The following is an 18608-nucleotide window of genomic DNA, read 5'->3' on the forward strand; positions in this document are numbered from 1 at the left end:
TACAGGTTGTCACTCACGTACTTATGGAAATTTCCCTGCCAGATGAGAATGGTCCATAAATGTTTGGGCGGCTGACAAGGCAAAGGATGGACTTGGGTTCATCTAATTAAAACAATTTTTTTAAATTTGACTTTGCTTTTTCACCGTTGTCATCTTGCCCTGATGTTTTACTCATTTCATAGGGCAGGACGGACTTCCTCTCCTTCACCCACTTGGGTGGGTCATCGGCAGTCCCCAGCCTGAGAAGCCTGGTAAGGGGACCTAATCAGTGTTTTGGAAAAGATACAGCAGTGTGGGAAGGCGGCACTGGACAGAAAAACATCCCCTAACTGAACAGAGGTAACCCCCCAGTGAAGTACAGACACTTTTGGTGACTGGGGGAGGTGACAGCGGGAAGGAGGGCTGCGGGACTCACCATGGGGCTGCTGAAGGCTGTGTGCTTGGACAGCATGCTGGCCCTCTTGGCCTCGGCACGGCTGCTGGTGCGCCGGTGTGACCTGGTGCTCTGGCTCCGATGCACGACTCGGATGTTTTGGTGGCTCCCGGTGCTGCTGCGCTGGGGCAGCGAGCCCCCTCTGGACATCACCTCCTCCTCCTCCTCGTCTGCCTCCTGGTACCTGGCCAGACGCCGGGCTGTGGGAGAGGGGCACGAAGTGACATCGTGGGGAGGCTGGGTGTGACACTGAGGGGTCTAGGTTCCACAAGGCATCCAGCAGGGCACCCCGGGCCCTCACCACCCTCGCTCTCTGATGGCGAGGCCATGTTTGACAGGGGTTTCTACTGAGGGATGGGAGATGTTCTCATTTACATGCACCTTCAGTGAACCCGATGGGGCTTATGTTCTCAACCCCACGTCACAGATGAGAAGACTGAGTCTCAGCTGTTAAGGTCATGGGATGCAGGGGCAGGGGGTCGAGATGGCACCCAGGCCCACAGGATGCCAAAGCTCAGGTCCCACCCGTGATGGCAAAGGGGCCACCCCATCCCACAAAAAGTCAGATGTGGGTGGAGATGGGTTCACATACAGCCCCTCTGTTCAGGGGGAGCCCCCATGTGAATGGGGTAGGCGGGAAGGTGGCTGGGAGGCCCACAGAGTAGCTGGGTTCCAGGCTTTGACCTTCATGCCAGGGTCACAGGGCCACCTGCTTACTGGGGCCATCAGGACAGATCACGCGATGAGCATCTGCCTTGCAGTCAAGCAGAAATAACGGTTCTCAGGCTGTGTTGACGGTGCTCTCCTGACAGGGCTCCTTGCTCAATGCCATGTGGGGAGTAGGTGCTGTCTGCACTCACCCCATGAGGATGAAGCACTTAGCAGCAGGGAGGCTCACATCCTCCTGGGGTTATACAGCGTGGAAGAATGCCACCAGAGTTCAGACCCAGCAAGCAGAGCTCCACTGAAGAAGACGGTGATTGTGATGCTGTGCTTGGCTCTTAGGGGGCACCGGGGAGCGACAGTCCCTGAGGCCTCCAGGGCTCTCAGTGAATCACAGAAGTGCACCCACACTGCTGTTCTTGCTAACAAAGGCTCTCAACACATGTTCCTGGCTTTGCCCAGTTAGTTCAGCTTCTTCCATCAGATGTGAGCAACAGGAGACCATCCATAGGGACCACTCGCTCCAAACAAGCAACTCTTAAGAACTTCCAGGGCAGGCCTGGTGCTGGGTGGCAACACAAGGCATCCTAACAGGAGGTGGCCTGTGTGAGGGGCTAAGAGAAGGGCCCCCCGTCTGGGCATGCCATGGTGTGGTCTGCCCTGTGGGCCAGGCCTTGAACTCAGCATCTTCTTTAGGAAGACTTTTCTTTAGAGATAAGGAAAGGGAAGTCACCTGCCCATGGCCACCAGGCGGGTAACTGCCAACCCCAGAACTCCACCTCAGCGAGCTCCTAATTCCAGGAGAAAACTCCTGCACCCACCCCCTTTTCCCCCTGGTAGTGAGGTGGTGAGTGGATGGCAGGAAGGGCAAACCTGGACTGGGCCTGTCTAGCTCCTAGGCTTGGACATTATGAGCATGGGGTCAGCCTCCCAAGGGCACATCTGCCCGCCCACCCTCCCACAGCAGTGAGCAGATGTTAGCCTGAAAGCGGCCATCCCTCAGGCTGCTGCTGGTGTGTCTGTGCTCTGTGACCAGACAGCAGTGGCCTCAGCGATGCTCTTGGGCTCTCTTGGGAAGATGAGGACAAGGAGCAGGTGATGCTTGGCCCTGGCCCTGCACCGTCACCAGGACACGAGGTAGAGAGGGACACGCCCATGGTCTGCGTGGCCGGTTCAGGTACACGTGAGCTGGGCTCAGTACTCAAAGCCAAACCCGCCTGAATTCGTTTCACTAACAGATCTGAGAGGTCGGACCATGGGAGCAGCTGCGAAGGGTGCCCACCCAGGGGCCCGTCAGTCACTGATCACAGCTCTTCTTTAAAACATGCTGCAGAGACACCTGGCTGTTTCCACCTTCCCCAGCAATGCTTTCCTGTGTCTTCTGGCGGCGATGGACCCCTTTGTTTTTTTGTTTGTTTGTTTTTTGTGGTATGTGGGCCTCTCACTGTTGTGGCCTCTCCTGTTGCGGAGCACAGGCTCCGGACGCGCAGGCTCAACGGCCATGGCTCACGGGCCCAGCCGCTCCGTGGCATGTGGGATCTTCCTGGACCGGGGCACGAACCCGCGTCCCCTGCATCAGCAGGCAGACTCTCAACCACTGCGCCACCAGGGAAGCCCCCCCTTTGGTTTTATGGTAAGCATCTGACAACTGTGAAAATCCTTCTGTAATCTTACTTGGGATTCTGCCTCCAGAGCCTCAGTTCCAGTTCAAAGGCTGACTTCAGACCTGGTCCTCTGACTCCTTTACAAGCAGGATGAGGTCTGCTTTGAGGCCCCCAAGCTCTTCTGCACAAGCCTGGGGAGTCAGGGAAGGGGAGAGCCAGAGAGGGAGGCAGGTGGGCAGATGGGACACTGTTCCTGACCGATTTTTTTGAGTGGCAAATAAAACATTAAACAAATTGGACACATTCCTATGCCTTCTGTTAATATGATTCCTTTTATCATGGAGGATATAGTGGATATCATGATAATTCTTGGTTTTATAAGACTCACAAAAATCTCATGCTTCCAGCAGATCTTTCCCACCAAATGCCCCTACAGAACAGCTTCCTATTGATGCCCCCATTTTGTCCCCCTGTTCTGTACTTGCTTCTGTTTCTGTGGCAAGGTTTCTTTGATGTTCTGAGACGCTGTTCCAGGAAACAAGGGGAGTCCTGGTTGCAGAGCAGGTGCCCTCTCTCTCAGAGGCGCGATGGCCCCAGAGACACTTCTGTGGTGCAGGGACCCCCTCCTGTTTTGGGTGGGCAGCTGGCTCCAGGCACCCCTCAACTTAGGAAGCAGATGGCTCCCCTGTGTGTTCAGAGGAGACAGAGGGAGGCAGCCAAGGATGAGAAAAGGAGAGGTGGGAGGAGGGGCTGCCTAAATTCCAAAGTGAGGTGACACTTCCCTCCGGGAGGTCATATTCCAGAGGAGAGAACGCAGCATTAACTGCCCAGTGCCCTGCTGAGAATTTGCAGCTGATAACAAGGAGACTGACGCGTGACAAAGGAAACATCTCTTTGCCTCCTGGTGTGACAGAGGCCGGTGCCTCTGAGGTGAGTTCCTCAAGGTTGCCCTCTTTGGTTCTGCTTGTCTGGCAGAAAATGAGTGTTTAAGCAGATGCCCACCACAGCAGATAGTGCAGGAAGCAGGGCGCCATCAGCAATGAGGTGGGGCCTTTTCTATAGATGCTGGTCCAGAGTTGCTCTGACAGCCTTTCTGTTTTATTCTCCCTCAAAAATCATCAACCCCTGAAGCTGTGTGTGTGTGTGTAGGTGTACAAGCACGCACACACAGGCACATGGGCATGCAACTCTGATACAGCAGCTCTCTGGTCCTGCCCAGATTGGGAGCCTCCATCCCCAGACTCACCATTTGCATCATGAGAATATTCTATGCCAGACACAGTGCATCTTCGGAAAACCATCTTATTCTCAGTTAAAGTGCCAGTTTTATCGGAGAAGATATACTGTATCTGCCCTAGGTCTTCCGTGATGTTCAGGGCTCGGCACTGCAGCTGCGAGTCCGTCTCCTCATCATACAACTCTACATCCTGGTGAATGAAGTACACTTGGCATACTTTAACAATTTCAATGGAAACGTACAAGGAAATTGGGATCAACACCTAGGAGACACAGGGCACATAGAATGAATGACCGTGAAGACCCGGGAACTGCAGATTTAGTCCAATCTAAACGACAAATAACTACAACCTCAAGTAAGTAGGGACTATACTGTACCTTTCAGAGCTTAAACAAGTTGGCTTAGAGTCAGTATTGTTAGAGTATTAGGATATTGGCAAAGAGTTTAAACTAGGACAGCCTATGCCACTGCAGAGCGGAAATCCACTATCGTGTCTGGAAGTATGGAAACCATGGCTTGTATAGAAGCAAGCGTTTTCATATGACTAAGTTGTGCTTGAGAGAAGCTAGGAGAGGAAAAAGAGAAAAGAGAAACACAAAACACATGGCACAGTCAGAGTCCTCATAAGCAAAGTCACCTCACACCCAGGCTGTCCCGGGGCTCCCGGCGACAGGAGCTGCCTGTCCCGCAGACACAACCCTATAGCTCAGAAGAGACAGTCTTTTCAGAGGCTGGTTCTGTGCTGAAGGACAATCTCTGTGATTTTGTACAATACAGAGCAGAGAGAAGAGGCTTTGAAAAGAACAGTCACGGTTATGCTTTGACAATTCAAGAAAAACCTTCATGAAATCAATGCTTAATTTTTTCTTTATCTGTGGAGTAACAGTATTGAACTGATACTTATGGGCTCAGAATATCACATCCAGACTAACTGGGTTCTCTGGGTAAACTAAGTATATGTTAATGCAACACCTACTACAGGATGAACTCAAGTACATGTGATATAAGACAGCAGAACCCCCCTTCCAAGCAAAGGCTAAGCCAATATCTTCTGTTCACTCTGTGTCCCTAAGGAGGGTGGCAGAGATGCTCACTGCCCCTCTCCACTCTCACAGGCTTCTGGGGCATAGATTCTCAGTTAGTGATGGGGAATTGTTCAGGAGGCATGGGAACTAATAATAATAATAACAACCAATGCTGCAAAATGCAATGTGATATCCTAAATTGACTCCAGGAACAGAAAAAGCACATCAGTGGAAAGACTAGTAGAATCCGAATGACCTCTGGAGTTTTGTTTGAGACAAAGTACCAAAGTTGGTTTCTCAGTTTTGACAATGTACCAGAGAAATGTAATATGCTCACATTAAGACACACTGGGTGAGGGACACATGGGAACTCTCTGTGCTATTTTTTGAAACTTGTCTGTAAACCTTAAAATTATTCTGAAATAAAAATGTAGGTTTAAGATAGGAATAAAGACGCAGACCTAATAGAGAATGGACTTGAGGATACGGGGAGGGGGAGGGGTAAGCTGGCACAAAGTGACAGAGTGGCATGGACATATATACAGTACCAAACGTAAAATAGATAGCTAGTGGGAAGCAGCCACATAGCACAGGGAGATCAGCTCAGTGCTTTGTGACCACCTAGAGGAGTGGGATAGGGAGAGTGGGAGGGAGGGAGATGCAAGAGGGAGGGGATATGGGAACATATGTATATGTGTAACTGATTCACTTTGTTAATAAAGCAGAAACTAACACACCATTGTAAAGCAATTATGCTCCAATAAAGATGTTTTTTTAAAAAAGTAGGTTTTTTTAAGAAGTAATTGAGTGGAGGGGGGGTGGGATGAATTGGGAGACTGGGATTGACATATACATACTACTGATACTATATATAAAATACATAACTAATGAGAACCTACTGTATAGCACAGGGAACTCTAGTCAATGCTCTGTGGTGACCTAAATGGGAAGGAAATGCAAAAAAGAGTGGATATATGTATACGTATAGCCGATTCATTTTGCTGTACAGCAGAAACTGGGAAGGAAATCCAAAAAAGAGTGGATATATGTATATGTATAGCCGATTCACTTTGCTGTACAGTAGAAACTAACACAACATTGTAAAGCAACTATACTCCAATAAAAATTAATTTTAAAAAAAAAGAAGTAATTGAGTGGAAAAACAAAACAGAACCAATGATCGAAAAACCGACCCCTCAGGCCTAAAAATCTTAAGAACAGCAAAGGAGAATTTTAACTTGAAAAGCACCCAAGAAAAGATCCTTTAGATAAGTCGGGTGGGAAAACAAAAGGCAACACATTTGTCAGATGAACCTGTGCTCCTCCCAGATGCAGAATTTGTAGGAAGCTCTTAGCAGACTATGACTCAAAGTTCTCATCAGAAAAGTAAAGCAATTGTCATACGGAACTTAGTACTGTTACCTGCAGAACTATTATCATTGTCAAAAATGAATAAACTGCAGCTGTGACTGGGGATAAAGAGGTGCCGTCAGACTCGGGGACATCAAATAATGATTTCTTCTCTTGATAGCGCTGCACCCATAGTCCATGTCCTGTAGCAAAGTTCAAAGAGGAACGTCATTCACCCGACACAAGTACATCGGGTTTTATGAGCCCGCCTGGCCACCTAAGAAAGCAAAAGCCCACGGTATTGTTGGCACTACAATCAGAGCGCTGGAAGGAAGGCCCCGGGACTTGGACTCTGCCTCACTCCCGGCCTTTCTCATCGTTGGTACTGAATAGCGCCACTGGTCATAACACAGGAATTGGACGTGTGCTGGTAGCTGCCAGTGAGAAACCCCAGAAAGGAATTTCCCAATGCCTCACCAAACACCAGTCTCAAGAGGCTCTGAATACTGCCTGTTATCGTCCCTGCTTAGAGATTCAAAATTCACATCTCACAGACTCTGAAAAGCCAACAGCAACACACATTATTTCATCAACTGAGCCCCACACCTAAATGATGACAGAGCCCTTTTCATGCCCCGTACACCAGTGCCTTTTACCACTGAGTTCCAAGACCACGTCACACCTGTCTGGTGTGTGATGGCAGCTGAGCGGGACACGGTGAAGGTCGTTTACCTGGAGGTCCACGTGTTTCCCTGCCAGGCACTCCCAAAGCAGCATGCCGGTTTGGAGGCCACCAGAAGCTGGGGGTGCCAGACTCTGCACACAGCCTAACTGCTAGCCCCTTCTTGGGACCCAAATAATGTTTTCCCTCTTTTCACAGAGTCCCTAATAGTAGCATTTGTGCTTCTACTGCTCTGATTCCTGTTATCACCAGGTTAGTATCACTCTTTCCACTGGTATCATTACAGGAGGCATGATTAAGCCCTTCTTCCACCCCAGAAGACGCCAACTCGAAAAACACTAGTTTGCGAAGCTCATTCATCGAAGCGTCTCAACGTGGCCTTGCCAATGCAAACATCCCGAGTCCAAGCCAGTGACAAATGTGTGTTAATTAGAGCACTGGGTCAGAAGGAGACAGGCAGCCCAGCAGGGGCCCCGGGCAGCCGTCCAGCAGTGCCTACTCATCGTGACCTCTGAGGAGACTTACCGACAGCCGAAAACAGAGACATACACATGAGGAGGAGGACACACCAGAGCACGTCGCAATTCATCTGCCTCTCCAGCCGGCTGCGCTTGTAGCGGGGCCCACTGTTGTTCAGCAGAGCCTTGGTCTCGTGTCCTGTGGGGGAGGCGGTGAGTCAGTGCCCAGCAGGGAAGGGATGGGCTACGCTGACTCGATGGATTGGAAAAGTGTGCTGCCATCCAATGATCCATATGGGATAAGTTCAGTCAGAAAAGTAGGCTCTACAATTAATCTCAACTATGTAACCACCACGAGGAAATGCACAGAAAGAAACAGGCTAACATGCTAAGAACACTTCCGGTCCAGATATTATTAGACATTTTGCGTCCATCTATTTTCCTGGTTTTCTACAATGGGTTTATGCTACTTTGATAATCGGGAAAAAAACCAAAACAACCAGGAGCAATGTCCAGGAATAGCCAGCCCACCATGCTGAGCCAATGCCATCACAGACTGCAGGTGACACGCAGCACCTACCTGCGTAGATGACGATGCCCACGACGGCTTCTGTGTTTCGGATGGTGCAGCCTCGAAGCAGCAGGTTTTCTTTGTAGAGCCCAGCCTTCTTCCCGTTGTTGTGTATGCTGTCATGGAACAGTTGGCATGTGTCACGTGGGTGCTTACATGGCCTCACAGCTCAAGCAGCACCGCTCTGGGAAGGAAGGCCTAGACCTGGGGCTAGGGAGGGGAGGGGTGGAGGGTCTCAGTGGACCTTTGCAAGAGCTGAGATGGGGCTGGCGCTCACCAGTAACTGGGCTTCTAGAAGCCCCTCCAGAGCCTGATGTTTGTTCGTTTACTTTGCCCACGGGCTTTGTGAAATAAGACATATATGATTTTGTCTCTGCCCCCGGTTCCTGACACCTTTGTAAATAGAAGTCCTAGGATAATCTTTTGTTCTAACATTTAGTCTTTGACTCCAGTTCCTGGCACAGAGTTCCTAAAATTCTTGTAATTTCCTAAGTGATCAGAGCACTAGGAACATCTTTTGTTCTAACATTTGGTCTTTGAGACCGGCTGTTCCTGACACACAGGACTGAGCTTCTCACCTGTGGGATCTGATGCTCTCCCCAGGTAGATAGTATCAGAATTGAGTTAGACTGTGGGACACCCAGCTTGGTGTGGGAAAAACCCACACGTCAGAATTGGTACCAGGACCATTGTAGGCTTCATGCCACAGGGTCTGGCCACAGCTAGAGAGGGCAGAGCTGGGAACTGGGGGACCGAGTTGGGAAGCTGGCCCAGGAAGGCCCTGCCAGGTGGTCTCTGCCCATGTCCTGATCATCCCAGAGAACACTTCTCCTCACCAGTACCTCATGTTGTCACAAGGGTACAAATATTTCTCTAGAAAAGGGGATCATATTGATTTCAGCAATATTTCCTACATTGTTTTTCTTATTAAAAGTCATACAATTATTAGAAATATTAACATGTTAAATTTGAAATGTGGTAAACTCCATGATACAATTTTATACATTCGGTTTCACTGCTATTTAGATTCAGAGAATATCCCACGTTTAAGCACCTGCTTTTCAAACTCATCCTCTTGACCTACTAATGGCAGCCGCACGCTCACCCCTGTTGGTCAAGAGTGTGCTAGGGCCACACTGGGGTGGATGAGGTCCCAGGAGCCTGATGAATGGGTCACAAGGGGAGGCCCTGGAGGCTTTCAGAACTAGAGCAGGGGCCCAGCCTAACCTACATCAATCAGGTAGTGCCACCTGCCTTCCAAGAGGAGAGCCTTGCAAGAAGCCACCTTCTCATACCGTAGGTGGACAGCCCTCCCCAGCCCTCCCACACACACCTGCAGCCCAAACTCCTTCTCGGAAGTCACCAAGGATCACTGCAGGTGTCGCCCCTCCCACCAGCTCCTAGCAGTGCCCACTGACCAGGGAGCAGAGCTAGTTTGGAGAGGTACAAGGTCAGAAGAAGCCGTTAAGGTTTCCAGGAAAACAGCACTTCCTGCCACTTCCGGACCCTGGTCACCCGCATGAGGGATGGGGCTGCCTCTCAACCTAAGACAAAACCTGTATTCTTCACAACCAGGGAAATCAATATATTTTATGGTGAAGAAAACAAGCTAAACAATAAAGAAAAGGCCAAAACACCATGCTGGGGGGACGCATTTCCTGCAAGCCTGTTATTTACCAACATGGCACTGGTTCTTCTGCAGAACTCATGCAAAGGAACGTGCAGGAGGAGGGCCAATCAACATTGTGTGATGCCCTCTCCCTCCCCCCCACCTTGTGGCAATTCCAGAATAAAGTTCTGCTTTAAAAAGAGATTCAAGACTGGAAACCTCAGTGCCAGCTAAAGCGTCAAGAGGCCCGAGTGTGTGAGACGTTACACACAAAACCCAGCTCCCGAGTCAGGAGTGAGAGAATGCCCACTGCCACGGTTCTCTCTGCAACAGCCACGCATGGAAACCATTTCTCAGGACAGCAGTCAAGGATGAATCATCTAAATCAAACCAGTCATGCTTATTCAGAACAAGAGATGAACTCAACAGAAACAAGAAAAGGTATTACATTAAGCTTCCTTTGATGTGACCTACACCTTTCAGTAACTACTGTGCTTTCTAATCAGACCAAGCCAGACCAGAACGGATCACAGCAGGTGTATCGGCCTGTTTAAGGCCCCCGGCGGCATACAAAAGGCAATGGGGGCTGTGCTCTGAGTGAATCTCCCTGCATCAGAAGGGGAGGAAGGCTGGAGAACGGCGTCACCTTAAAGGTGCTTGGCAGTGCAAGTGCTGCCTTGGTCTCCTAAGGGGGAAAGTCCCTGCCAAGGGCGAATAGGCCCAGGACCCAGCAGGCATGAGGCTCGACGCCAGGAAGACGAGCATGAGAATATGAGCCCATCACACTGCCCTCAGCACCTACCTCTGTCATATGGCTTGACATGTATCCCCCCCAGAATTCATATGTTGATGTCCTAACCCCAGTATCTCAGAATGTGACTGCATTTGGAGTTAGGTCTTTAAAGAGGTAATTACGTTAAAATAAGGTCGGATGGACAGGCCCTAACCCCATATGACTGCTGTCTCTGTTAGAAAAGATTTGGACACAGAGACGGACAAGCACAGAGGTTAAGATGATGTGAGGGCACAGGGAGAAGGTGGCTGTCTGCAAGCTAAGGGGAGGGGCCTCAGGAGACACCAGTCCTGCTGACACCTGGATCTTGCTTCCACCCTCCAGAACTGTGAGACAACACATTTCTGTTGTTTAAGCTGCCGGGTCTGTGTCAGCCTGAGCAAACGGATACATCCCTTAACATTTAATCTGAGCCACTTAGAAGAGCTCCTTTAGTTCAAGTCCCCATTGTTTGACTCATCCAAACAATTTCTTCTAAATCGAAACTGTCCAAAAGTGCCCTGGGAAATACCACATGCAGGACGTGACAGGGCGCAGCTAATAAACTCCTGCCTGGCTGTTCTTTCTCAGGAGAGGCTGTGTCTCCTGATGGGCTTGCATGTCAGCTCTGTCCTTCTAAGTCCCAGCACTCGGAGGTGCTGGGGGGAACCAACCATCTGTCCAGACACAGGTGCAAGGTGCCATGGTTGTAATGCAAGAGAAGGGGGACCTTGGACAGCAACCTGCAGCCGCCCCTCCCTTAGGTCACATCACCTCTAGCACACAGACCTGGGTCTCTTCTCTGCTCCACTGCTGGCCAAAGCTCCACCACTGACTGGTCACACATAGACCAGCACCCTTGCTGCCACTGTTCACTCCCCTCCTTATTTTTATATCCACACAGACATCAGTTTTCGATTTTGCCCCCTTCGCTAGCTATTCCTTTTTATTTTTTACTATCTTTATTGGAGTACCTTTGCTTTACAATGTTGTGTTAGTTTCTACTGTACAACAAAGTGAATAAGCTATATGGATACATATATCCCCATATCCCCTCCCTGTTGAGCCTCCTTCCCACCCTCCCTATCCAACCCCTCTAGCTCATCACAAAGCATCGAGCTGATCTCCCCGTGCTATGCAGCAGCTTCCCACTAGCCATCCATTTTATATTTGGTGGTGTATACATGTCAATGCCACTCTCTCACTTTGTCTCAGCTTCCCCCTCCCCCCCGTGCCCTCAAGACCATTCTCCACATCTGCGTCTTTATTCCTGCCCTGGCACTAGGCTCATCAGTACCGTTTTTTATATTCCATATCTGTGCGTTAGCATCCGGTATTTCTTTTTCACTTTCTGACTTACTTCTCTCTGTATGACACTCTAGGTCCATCCATGTCATTACAAATAACTCAATTCCGCTCCTTTTTTAGGGCTGAGTAATATTCCATTGTATATATGTGCCACATCTTCTTTATCCATTCATCTGTCAATGGACACTTAGGTTGCTTCCACGTCCTGACTATTGTAAATACAGCTGCAATGAATATTGTGGTACATGACTCTTTTTGAATTATGGTTTTCTCAGGGAATATACCAAGTAGTGGGATTGCTGGGTCATATGGTAGTTCTATTTTCAGTTTAAGGAACCTCCATACTGTTCTCCATAGTGGCTGTATCAATTTGCATTCCCACCAGCAGTGCCGAAGGGTTCCCTTTCCTCCACACCCTCTCCAGCATTTATTGCTTGTAGATTTTTTGATGATGGCCATTCTGACTGGGGTTACCTCTTTGTAATTTTGATTTTCATTTCTCTAATGATTAGTGATGTTGAGCATCTTTTCATGTGTTTGTTGGCAATTTGTATTTCTTCTTTGGAGAAATGTCTGTTTAGGTCTGCCACCCATTTTTGCATTGGGATGTTTGTTATTTTGATATTGACCTGCATGAGCTGCTTTTATATTTTGGAGATTAATCCTTTGTCAGTTGCTTCATTTGCAAATATTGTCTCCCATTCTAAGGGTTGTCTTTTTATCTTGTTTATGGTTTCCTTTGCTGTGCAAAAGCTTTTAAGTTTCATTAGGTCCCATTTGCTTATTTTTTATTTTATTTCCATTATTCTAGGAGGGGGGTCAAAAAAGGTCTTGCTGTGATTTATGTCATAGAGTGTTGTGCCAATGTTTTCCTCAAAGAGTTTTATAGTGTCTGGCCTTACATTTAGGTCTTTAATCCATTTTGAGTTTATTTTTGTGTATGGTGTTAGGAAGTGTTCTAATTTCACTCTTTTACATGTAGCTGTCCAGTTTTCCAGGCATCACTTACTGAAGAGGCTGTCTTTTCTCCATTGTATATTCTTGCCTCTTTTGTCAAAGATAAGGTGACCATATGTGTATGGGTTTATCTCTGGGCTCTCTATCTCGCTCCATTGATCTATATTTCTGTTTTTGTGCCAGTACCATACTGTCTTGATTACTGTAGCTTTGTAATCTGAAGTCTGGGAGCCTGATTCCTCCAGCTCAGTTTTTCTTTCTCAAGATTGCTTTGGCTATTCAGGGTCTTTTGTGTTTCCATACAAATTGTAAAATTGTTTGTTCTAGTTCTGTGAAAAATGCCAGTGGTAGTTTGATAGGGATTGCATTGAATCTGTAGATTGCTTTGGGTAGTAGAGTCATTTTCACAATGTTGATTCTTCCAATCCAAGAACATGGTATATCTCTCCATCTATTTGTATCATCTTTAACTTCCTTCATCAGTGTCTTATAATTTTCTGCATATAGGTCTCTTGCCTCCTTAGGTAGGTTTATTCCTAGATATTTTATTCTTTTTGTTGCAATGGTAAATGGGAGTATTTTCTTAATTTCACTTTCAGATTTTTCATCATTATTGTAGAGGAATGCAAAAGATTTCTGTGCATTAATTTTGTATCCTGCTACTTTACCAAATTAATTGATTAGCTCTAGTAGCTTTCTGGTAGCATCTTTAGGATTCTCTATGTATAGTATCATGTCATCTGCGAACAGTGACAGTTTTACTTCTTCTTTTCTGATTTGGATTCCTTTTATTTCTTTTTCTTCTCTGATTGATGTGGGTAAAACTTCCAAAACTATGTTGAATAATAGTGGTGAGAGTGGGCACCCTTGTCTTGTTCCTGATCTTAGAGGAAATGGTTTCAGTTTTTCACCATTGAAAATGAGGTTGGCTGTGGGTTTGTTGTATATGGCCTTTATTATGCTGAGGTAGGTTCCCTCTATACTCACTTTCTGGAGAGTTTTTATCATCAATAGGTATTGAATTTTGTCAAAAGCTTTTTCTGAATCTATTGAGATGATCACATGGTTTTTATCCTTCAGTTTGTTAATATGGTGCATCACATTGATTGATTTGCATATATTGAACAATCCTTGCATTCCTGGGATAAACAACACTTGATCATGGTGTATGATCCTTTTAATGTGCTGTTGGATTCTGTTTGCTAGTATTTTGTTGAGGATGTTCATCAGTGATATTGGCCTGTAATTTTCTGTTTTTTGATGTGTTTGTCTAGTTTTGGTATCAGGGTGATGGTGATCTCATAGAATGAGTTTGGGAGTGTCCCTCCCTCTGCTGTATTGGAAGAGTTTGAGAAGGATAGTGTTAACTCTTCTCTAAATGTTTGATAGAATTCTCCTGTGAAGCCATCAGGCCCTGGGCTTTTGTTTGTTGGAAGAGTTTTAATCACAGTTTCAATTTCAGCGCTTGTGACTGGTCTGTTCATGTTTTCTATTTCTTCCTGGTTCAGTCTTGGCAGGTTGTGCCTTTCTAAGAATTTGTCCATTTCTTCCAGGTTATCCATTTTATTGACATATAGTTGCGTGTAGTAGTCTCTCATGATCCTTTGTATTTCTGCAGTGTCAGGTGTAACTTCTCCTTTTTCATTTCTAATTCTGTTGATTTGAGTCTTCTTTTTTTCCTGATGAGTCTGGCTAATGGTTTATCAATTTTCTTTACCTTCTCAAAGAACCCTCTTTTAGTTTTATTGATCTTTGCTATTGTTTCCCTCATTTCTTCTTCATTTATTTCTGATCTGATCTTTCTGATTTCTTTCCTTGTGCTAACTTTGGGGGTTTTTGTTCTTCTTTTTCTAATTGCTTTAGGTGTAAGGTTAGGTTGTTTATTTGAGATGTTTCTTGTTTCTTGAGGTAGAATTATAGTGCTATAAACTTCCCTTAGAACTGCTTTTGCTGCATCCCATAGATTTTGGGTCATTGTGTTTTCATTGTCACTTGTTTCTAGGTATTTCTGATTTCCTCTTTGATTTTTTCAGTGATTTCCTGATTATTTAGTAGCACATTGTTTAGCCTCCATGTGTTTGTATTTTTTACAGTTTTTTTCTTGTAATTGATATCTAGTCTCATAGCGTTGTGGTTGGAAAGATACTTGATACGATTTCAGTTTTCTTAAGGCTTGATTTGTGACCCAAGATGTGATCTATCCTGGAGAATGTTCCGTGTGCACTTGAGAAGAAAGCGTATTCTGTTGTTTCTGGATGCAATGTCCCATAAATATCAATTCAGTCCATCTGGTCTAATGTGTCATTTAGAGCTTGTGTTTCCTTAATCATTTTCTGTTGGATGATCTGTCCATTGGTGTTAAGTGGGGTGTTAAAGTTGCCTACTATTATTGTGTTATTGTTAACTCCCCCTTTTATGGCTGTTAGCATTTGCCTTATGTTGAGGTGCTCCTATGTTCGGTGCATAGATATGTACAAATGTTCTATCTTCTGGATTGATCCCTTGATCATTATATAGTGTCCTTCCTTGTGTCTTGTAATAGTCTTTATTTTAAAGTCTATTTTTTCTTATATGAGTATTGCTACTCCATCTTTCTTTTGATTTCCGTTTTCATGGAGTATCTTTTTCCATCTCTTCACTTTCAGTCCGTATGTGTTCCTAGGTCTGAAGTGGGTCTCTTGTAGACAGCATATATACAGGTCTTGTTTTTGTATCCATTCAGCCAGTCTGTGTCTTTTGTTTGGGGCATTTAATCCATTTACATTTAAGGTAATTATTGATATGTATGTTCCTATTGCCATTTTCTTAATTGTTTGGGGTTTGTTTTTGTAAGTCTTTTCCTTCTCTTGTGTGTCCTGCCTAGAGAAGTTCCTTTAGCATTCAGTGTAAAGCTGGTTTGGTGGTGCTGAATTCTCTTAACTTTTGCTTGTCTGTAAAGCTTTGATTTCTCCATCGAATCTGAATGACATCCTTGCTGGGTAATCTTGGTTGTAGGTTTTTCCCTTTCATCACTTTAAATGTATTGTGCCACTCTCTTCTGGCCTGTAGAATTTCTGCTGAAAGATCAGCTGTTAACCTTATGCAGATTCCCTTGTATGTTATTTTTTGCTTTTCCCTTGCTGTTTTTAATAATTTTCTTTGTGTTTAACTTTTGTTAGTTTGATTAATATATGTCTTGGCATGTTTCTCCTTGGATTTATCCTCTATGGGACTCTCTGCTTCCTGGACTTGATTGACTATTTCCTTTCCCATTTTGGGGACGTTTTCAACTATAATCTCTTTAAATATTTTGTCAGACCGTTTCTTTTTTTCTTCTTCTTCTGGGATGCCTATAATTCAAATGTTTGTGTGCTTAATGTTGTCCCAGAGGTCCCTGAGACTGTCCTCCATTTTTTTCATTCTTTTTTCTTTATTCGGCTCTGTGACAGTTATTTCCACTCTCTATCTTCCAGCTCACTTATCCATTCTTCTGCCTCAATTATTCTGCTATAGATTCCTTCTACTCTGTTTTAAATTTCGGTTATTGTGTTGTTCATTACCGTTTGTTTGATCTTTAGTTCTTCTAGGTCCTTGTTAAACGTTTCTTGTATTTTCTCTATTTCCAAGATTTTGGATCATCTTTAGTATCATTACTCTGAATTCTTTTTCAGATAGTTTGCCTATTTCCTCTTCATTTATTTGGTCTTGTGGGTTTTTTATCTTCTCCTTTGCCTGTAAGATATTTCTCTGTCTTCTCATTTTGTCTAATTTACAGTATTTGAGGTCTCCTTTCCCTAGGCTGCAGGGTCATAGTTCCTCTTGCTTCTGTTCTCTGCCCCCATTGATGGCATTGGTCCAGTGTCTTGTGTAGGCTTCCTGATGGGAGGGACTGGTGCCTACATTCTGGTGGGTAGAGCTGAGTCATTTTCCTCCGATGAGCAGGGCCATGTCAGGTGGTGTGTTTCAGAGTGTCTGTGGCTTTAGCGTGACTTTAGGTAGTCTGTGTGCTAATGGGTGGGTTTCTGTTCCTGTCTTGTTTGTTGTTTGGTGTGAGGCGTCCCGCACTGGGGGCTGCTGGCTGTTGGGTGGAGCCAGGTCTTGGATTCAGAAAGAGGCCTCCAGGAGAGCTCTCGGCAATTAGTCTTCCCTGGGGCTGGGAATTCTTTAGTGGTCCAGCATCCTGGACTTGGTGCTCCCCCCACCAGAGCCTCAGGCCCGATTTCTGGTCGAGGGACCAAGACCCCGCAAGTTGCTCATCCCAGCAATAAAGGTGATCAAAAAAAAAAAAAAAAAAAAAAGACTAAGAAAACCCCAAATGGTAAAAAGTAAAATAAAAAAAAAACAGAAACAAGGAAACACACACACAAAAGAAACAAAAACAGAACCATATAAATCAAAAAGAGAACCAGACAAACAAAAGAACCCAAGAATGAAATCCACCAATTAAGAAGTTGACAAAAACACAAAACCAAAAAAACAAAATCAAAGCAGAGTGCCAACAGAAGAATGAAGCAAAGAAACAAACCAATGAAATGATAAAAAAAAAAAAGAGAAAAAGAGAAAGGAGAAAGAAGACAGAACAAAGGAAAGGCAACATAGAAACAGAAATTTTAAAAAAAGAAAATAGAAAATATATTTTAAAAAATGGCAAACAAAACCCCAGAAAAATGTTAAAAACAAAATCAATCAAACAAAAACAGAGAAATACATATGTAAAAAAAAACAAAAGCAGAGCCAAATAAAACAAAAAGAGAATAACCAGACAAATAGAAGAACTCAAAAACGAAATCAAACAATTAGGATTAGAACCAACAGAAACACATAACCTAAAAACAAAACGAAAGCAATGTGCCTACTGAAGAATAAAGCAAGGAAACAGAACAAACAGATAAAAATGATTTTTAAAAATAGGATAAAATAAAATAAAAAAGGAAAAATCACAGGACAACAGAAAAGCAAAGTAGAAATGGAAATATATAAAAAAATAAAAATAGGGCTTCCCTGGTGGCGCAGTGGTTGAGAGTCCGCCTGCCGATGCAGGGGACACGGGTTTGTGCCCCGGTTCAGGAAGATCCCACATGCCACGGAGCAGCTGGGCCCGTGAGCCATGGCCGCTGAGCCTGTGCATCCAGAGCCTGTGCTCTGCAACGGGAGAGTCCACAACAGTGAGAGGCCCATGTAACGCAAAATAAAGAAATAAATAAAAATAAAAATAAACGTCATAAAACATGGAGATCCCAAGAGACCAAAAAAAACTAAAACACCACCACCAAACAAACAAAAAAAGAAAGAAAAAAAACCCCAACAACAACAAAAGCTAGAACCAACGACAGAATGAATCAAAACAAATAGAATTAATAGTAATAATTATGCTTCCCTGGGGTCTCCGCTGTAAGCGTCCTTGCACACACCATGAACCACAGCCCACCTCCGCCTCCCCAAGAGCCTCTCCTCTGCCTCTAGGCTGGTCTCTGGACCTGCTGTGGGCCCTGTGGGGACCACACAGACTCTGATCTGGCCTGATTCCTGCGTGTGCTACCCCCAAAGTCCACAGCTGCCAGAGCTAGACTGTTTTCATTTGTGTGAACACTCATTGTCTACTCAGGTATTCCACAGATGCAGGGACTACCTAGCTGATTGCGGGGATTTAATTTTCAGCTTGTACAGCTGATGGAAAAAATTTTGATATTTTTCCTTAGCCACCCTGTCCCTGGGGTTCAGCTTTGGTTTTATCCCACAGGATAAAGGCCTGAGGCTGCCTTCGAGCTCCTGGGTCAATCCCTGTGAGGACCGGGCACAGAGGTGGTATGACTACTTGGATCGCAGAGCCCTGGCAGCGCCAAATGCATAGAGAAGCCAACAGCCACGGGTGCAAGAGATATGGCCGTAGTGAGGGCCTTTTCTGGTGCCCGGCATAAGGCACGTGAAGGCCAGCTCTGGTTGTGCTTCTTTTATTGTCG

The 18608-nt window shown here is 45.6% G+C and overlaps 1 protein-coding gene across 1 annotated transcript in view; it reads right to left on the reverse strand.

Moving 5' to 3' along the window:
- Positions 1 to 18608, reverse strand: part of ATP10A (ATPase phospholipid transporting 10A (putative)) — a gene marked incomplete at both ends in the record, with an annotated part of 181504 nt that overhangs the window by 35488 nt on the left and 127408 nt on the right. The window contains 3 exons of the mRNA XM_079699094.1: positions 416 to 633; positions 7520 to 7651; positions 8033 to 8139. Of these exons, the coding sequence (XP_079555220.1) occupies positions 416 to 633; positions 7520 to 7651; positions 8033 to 8139 (457 nt within the window). The remainder of the gene's footprint in view (positions 1 to 415; positions 634 to 7519; positions 7652 to 8032; positions 8140 to 18608) is intronic.

Source organism: Hyperoodon ampullatus, assembly GCF_949752795.1.
Source record: "Hyperoodon ampullatus genome assembly, chromosome: 3".
Taxonomy (NCBI): Eukaryota; Metazoa; Chordata; class Mammalia; order Artiodactyla; family Ziphiidae; genus Hyperoodon; species Hyperoodon ampullatus.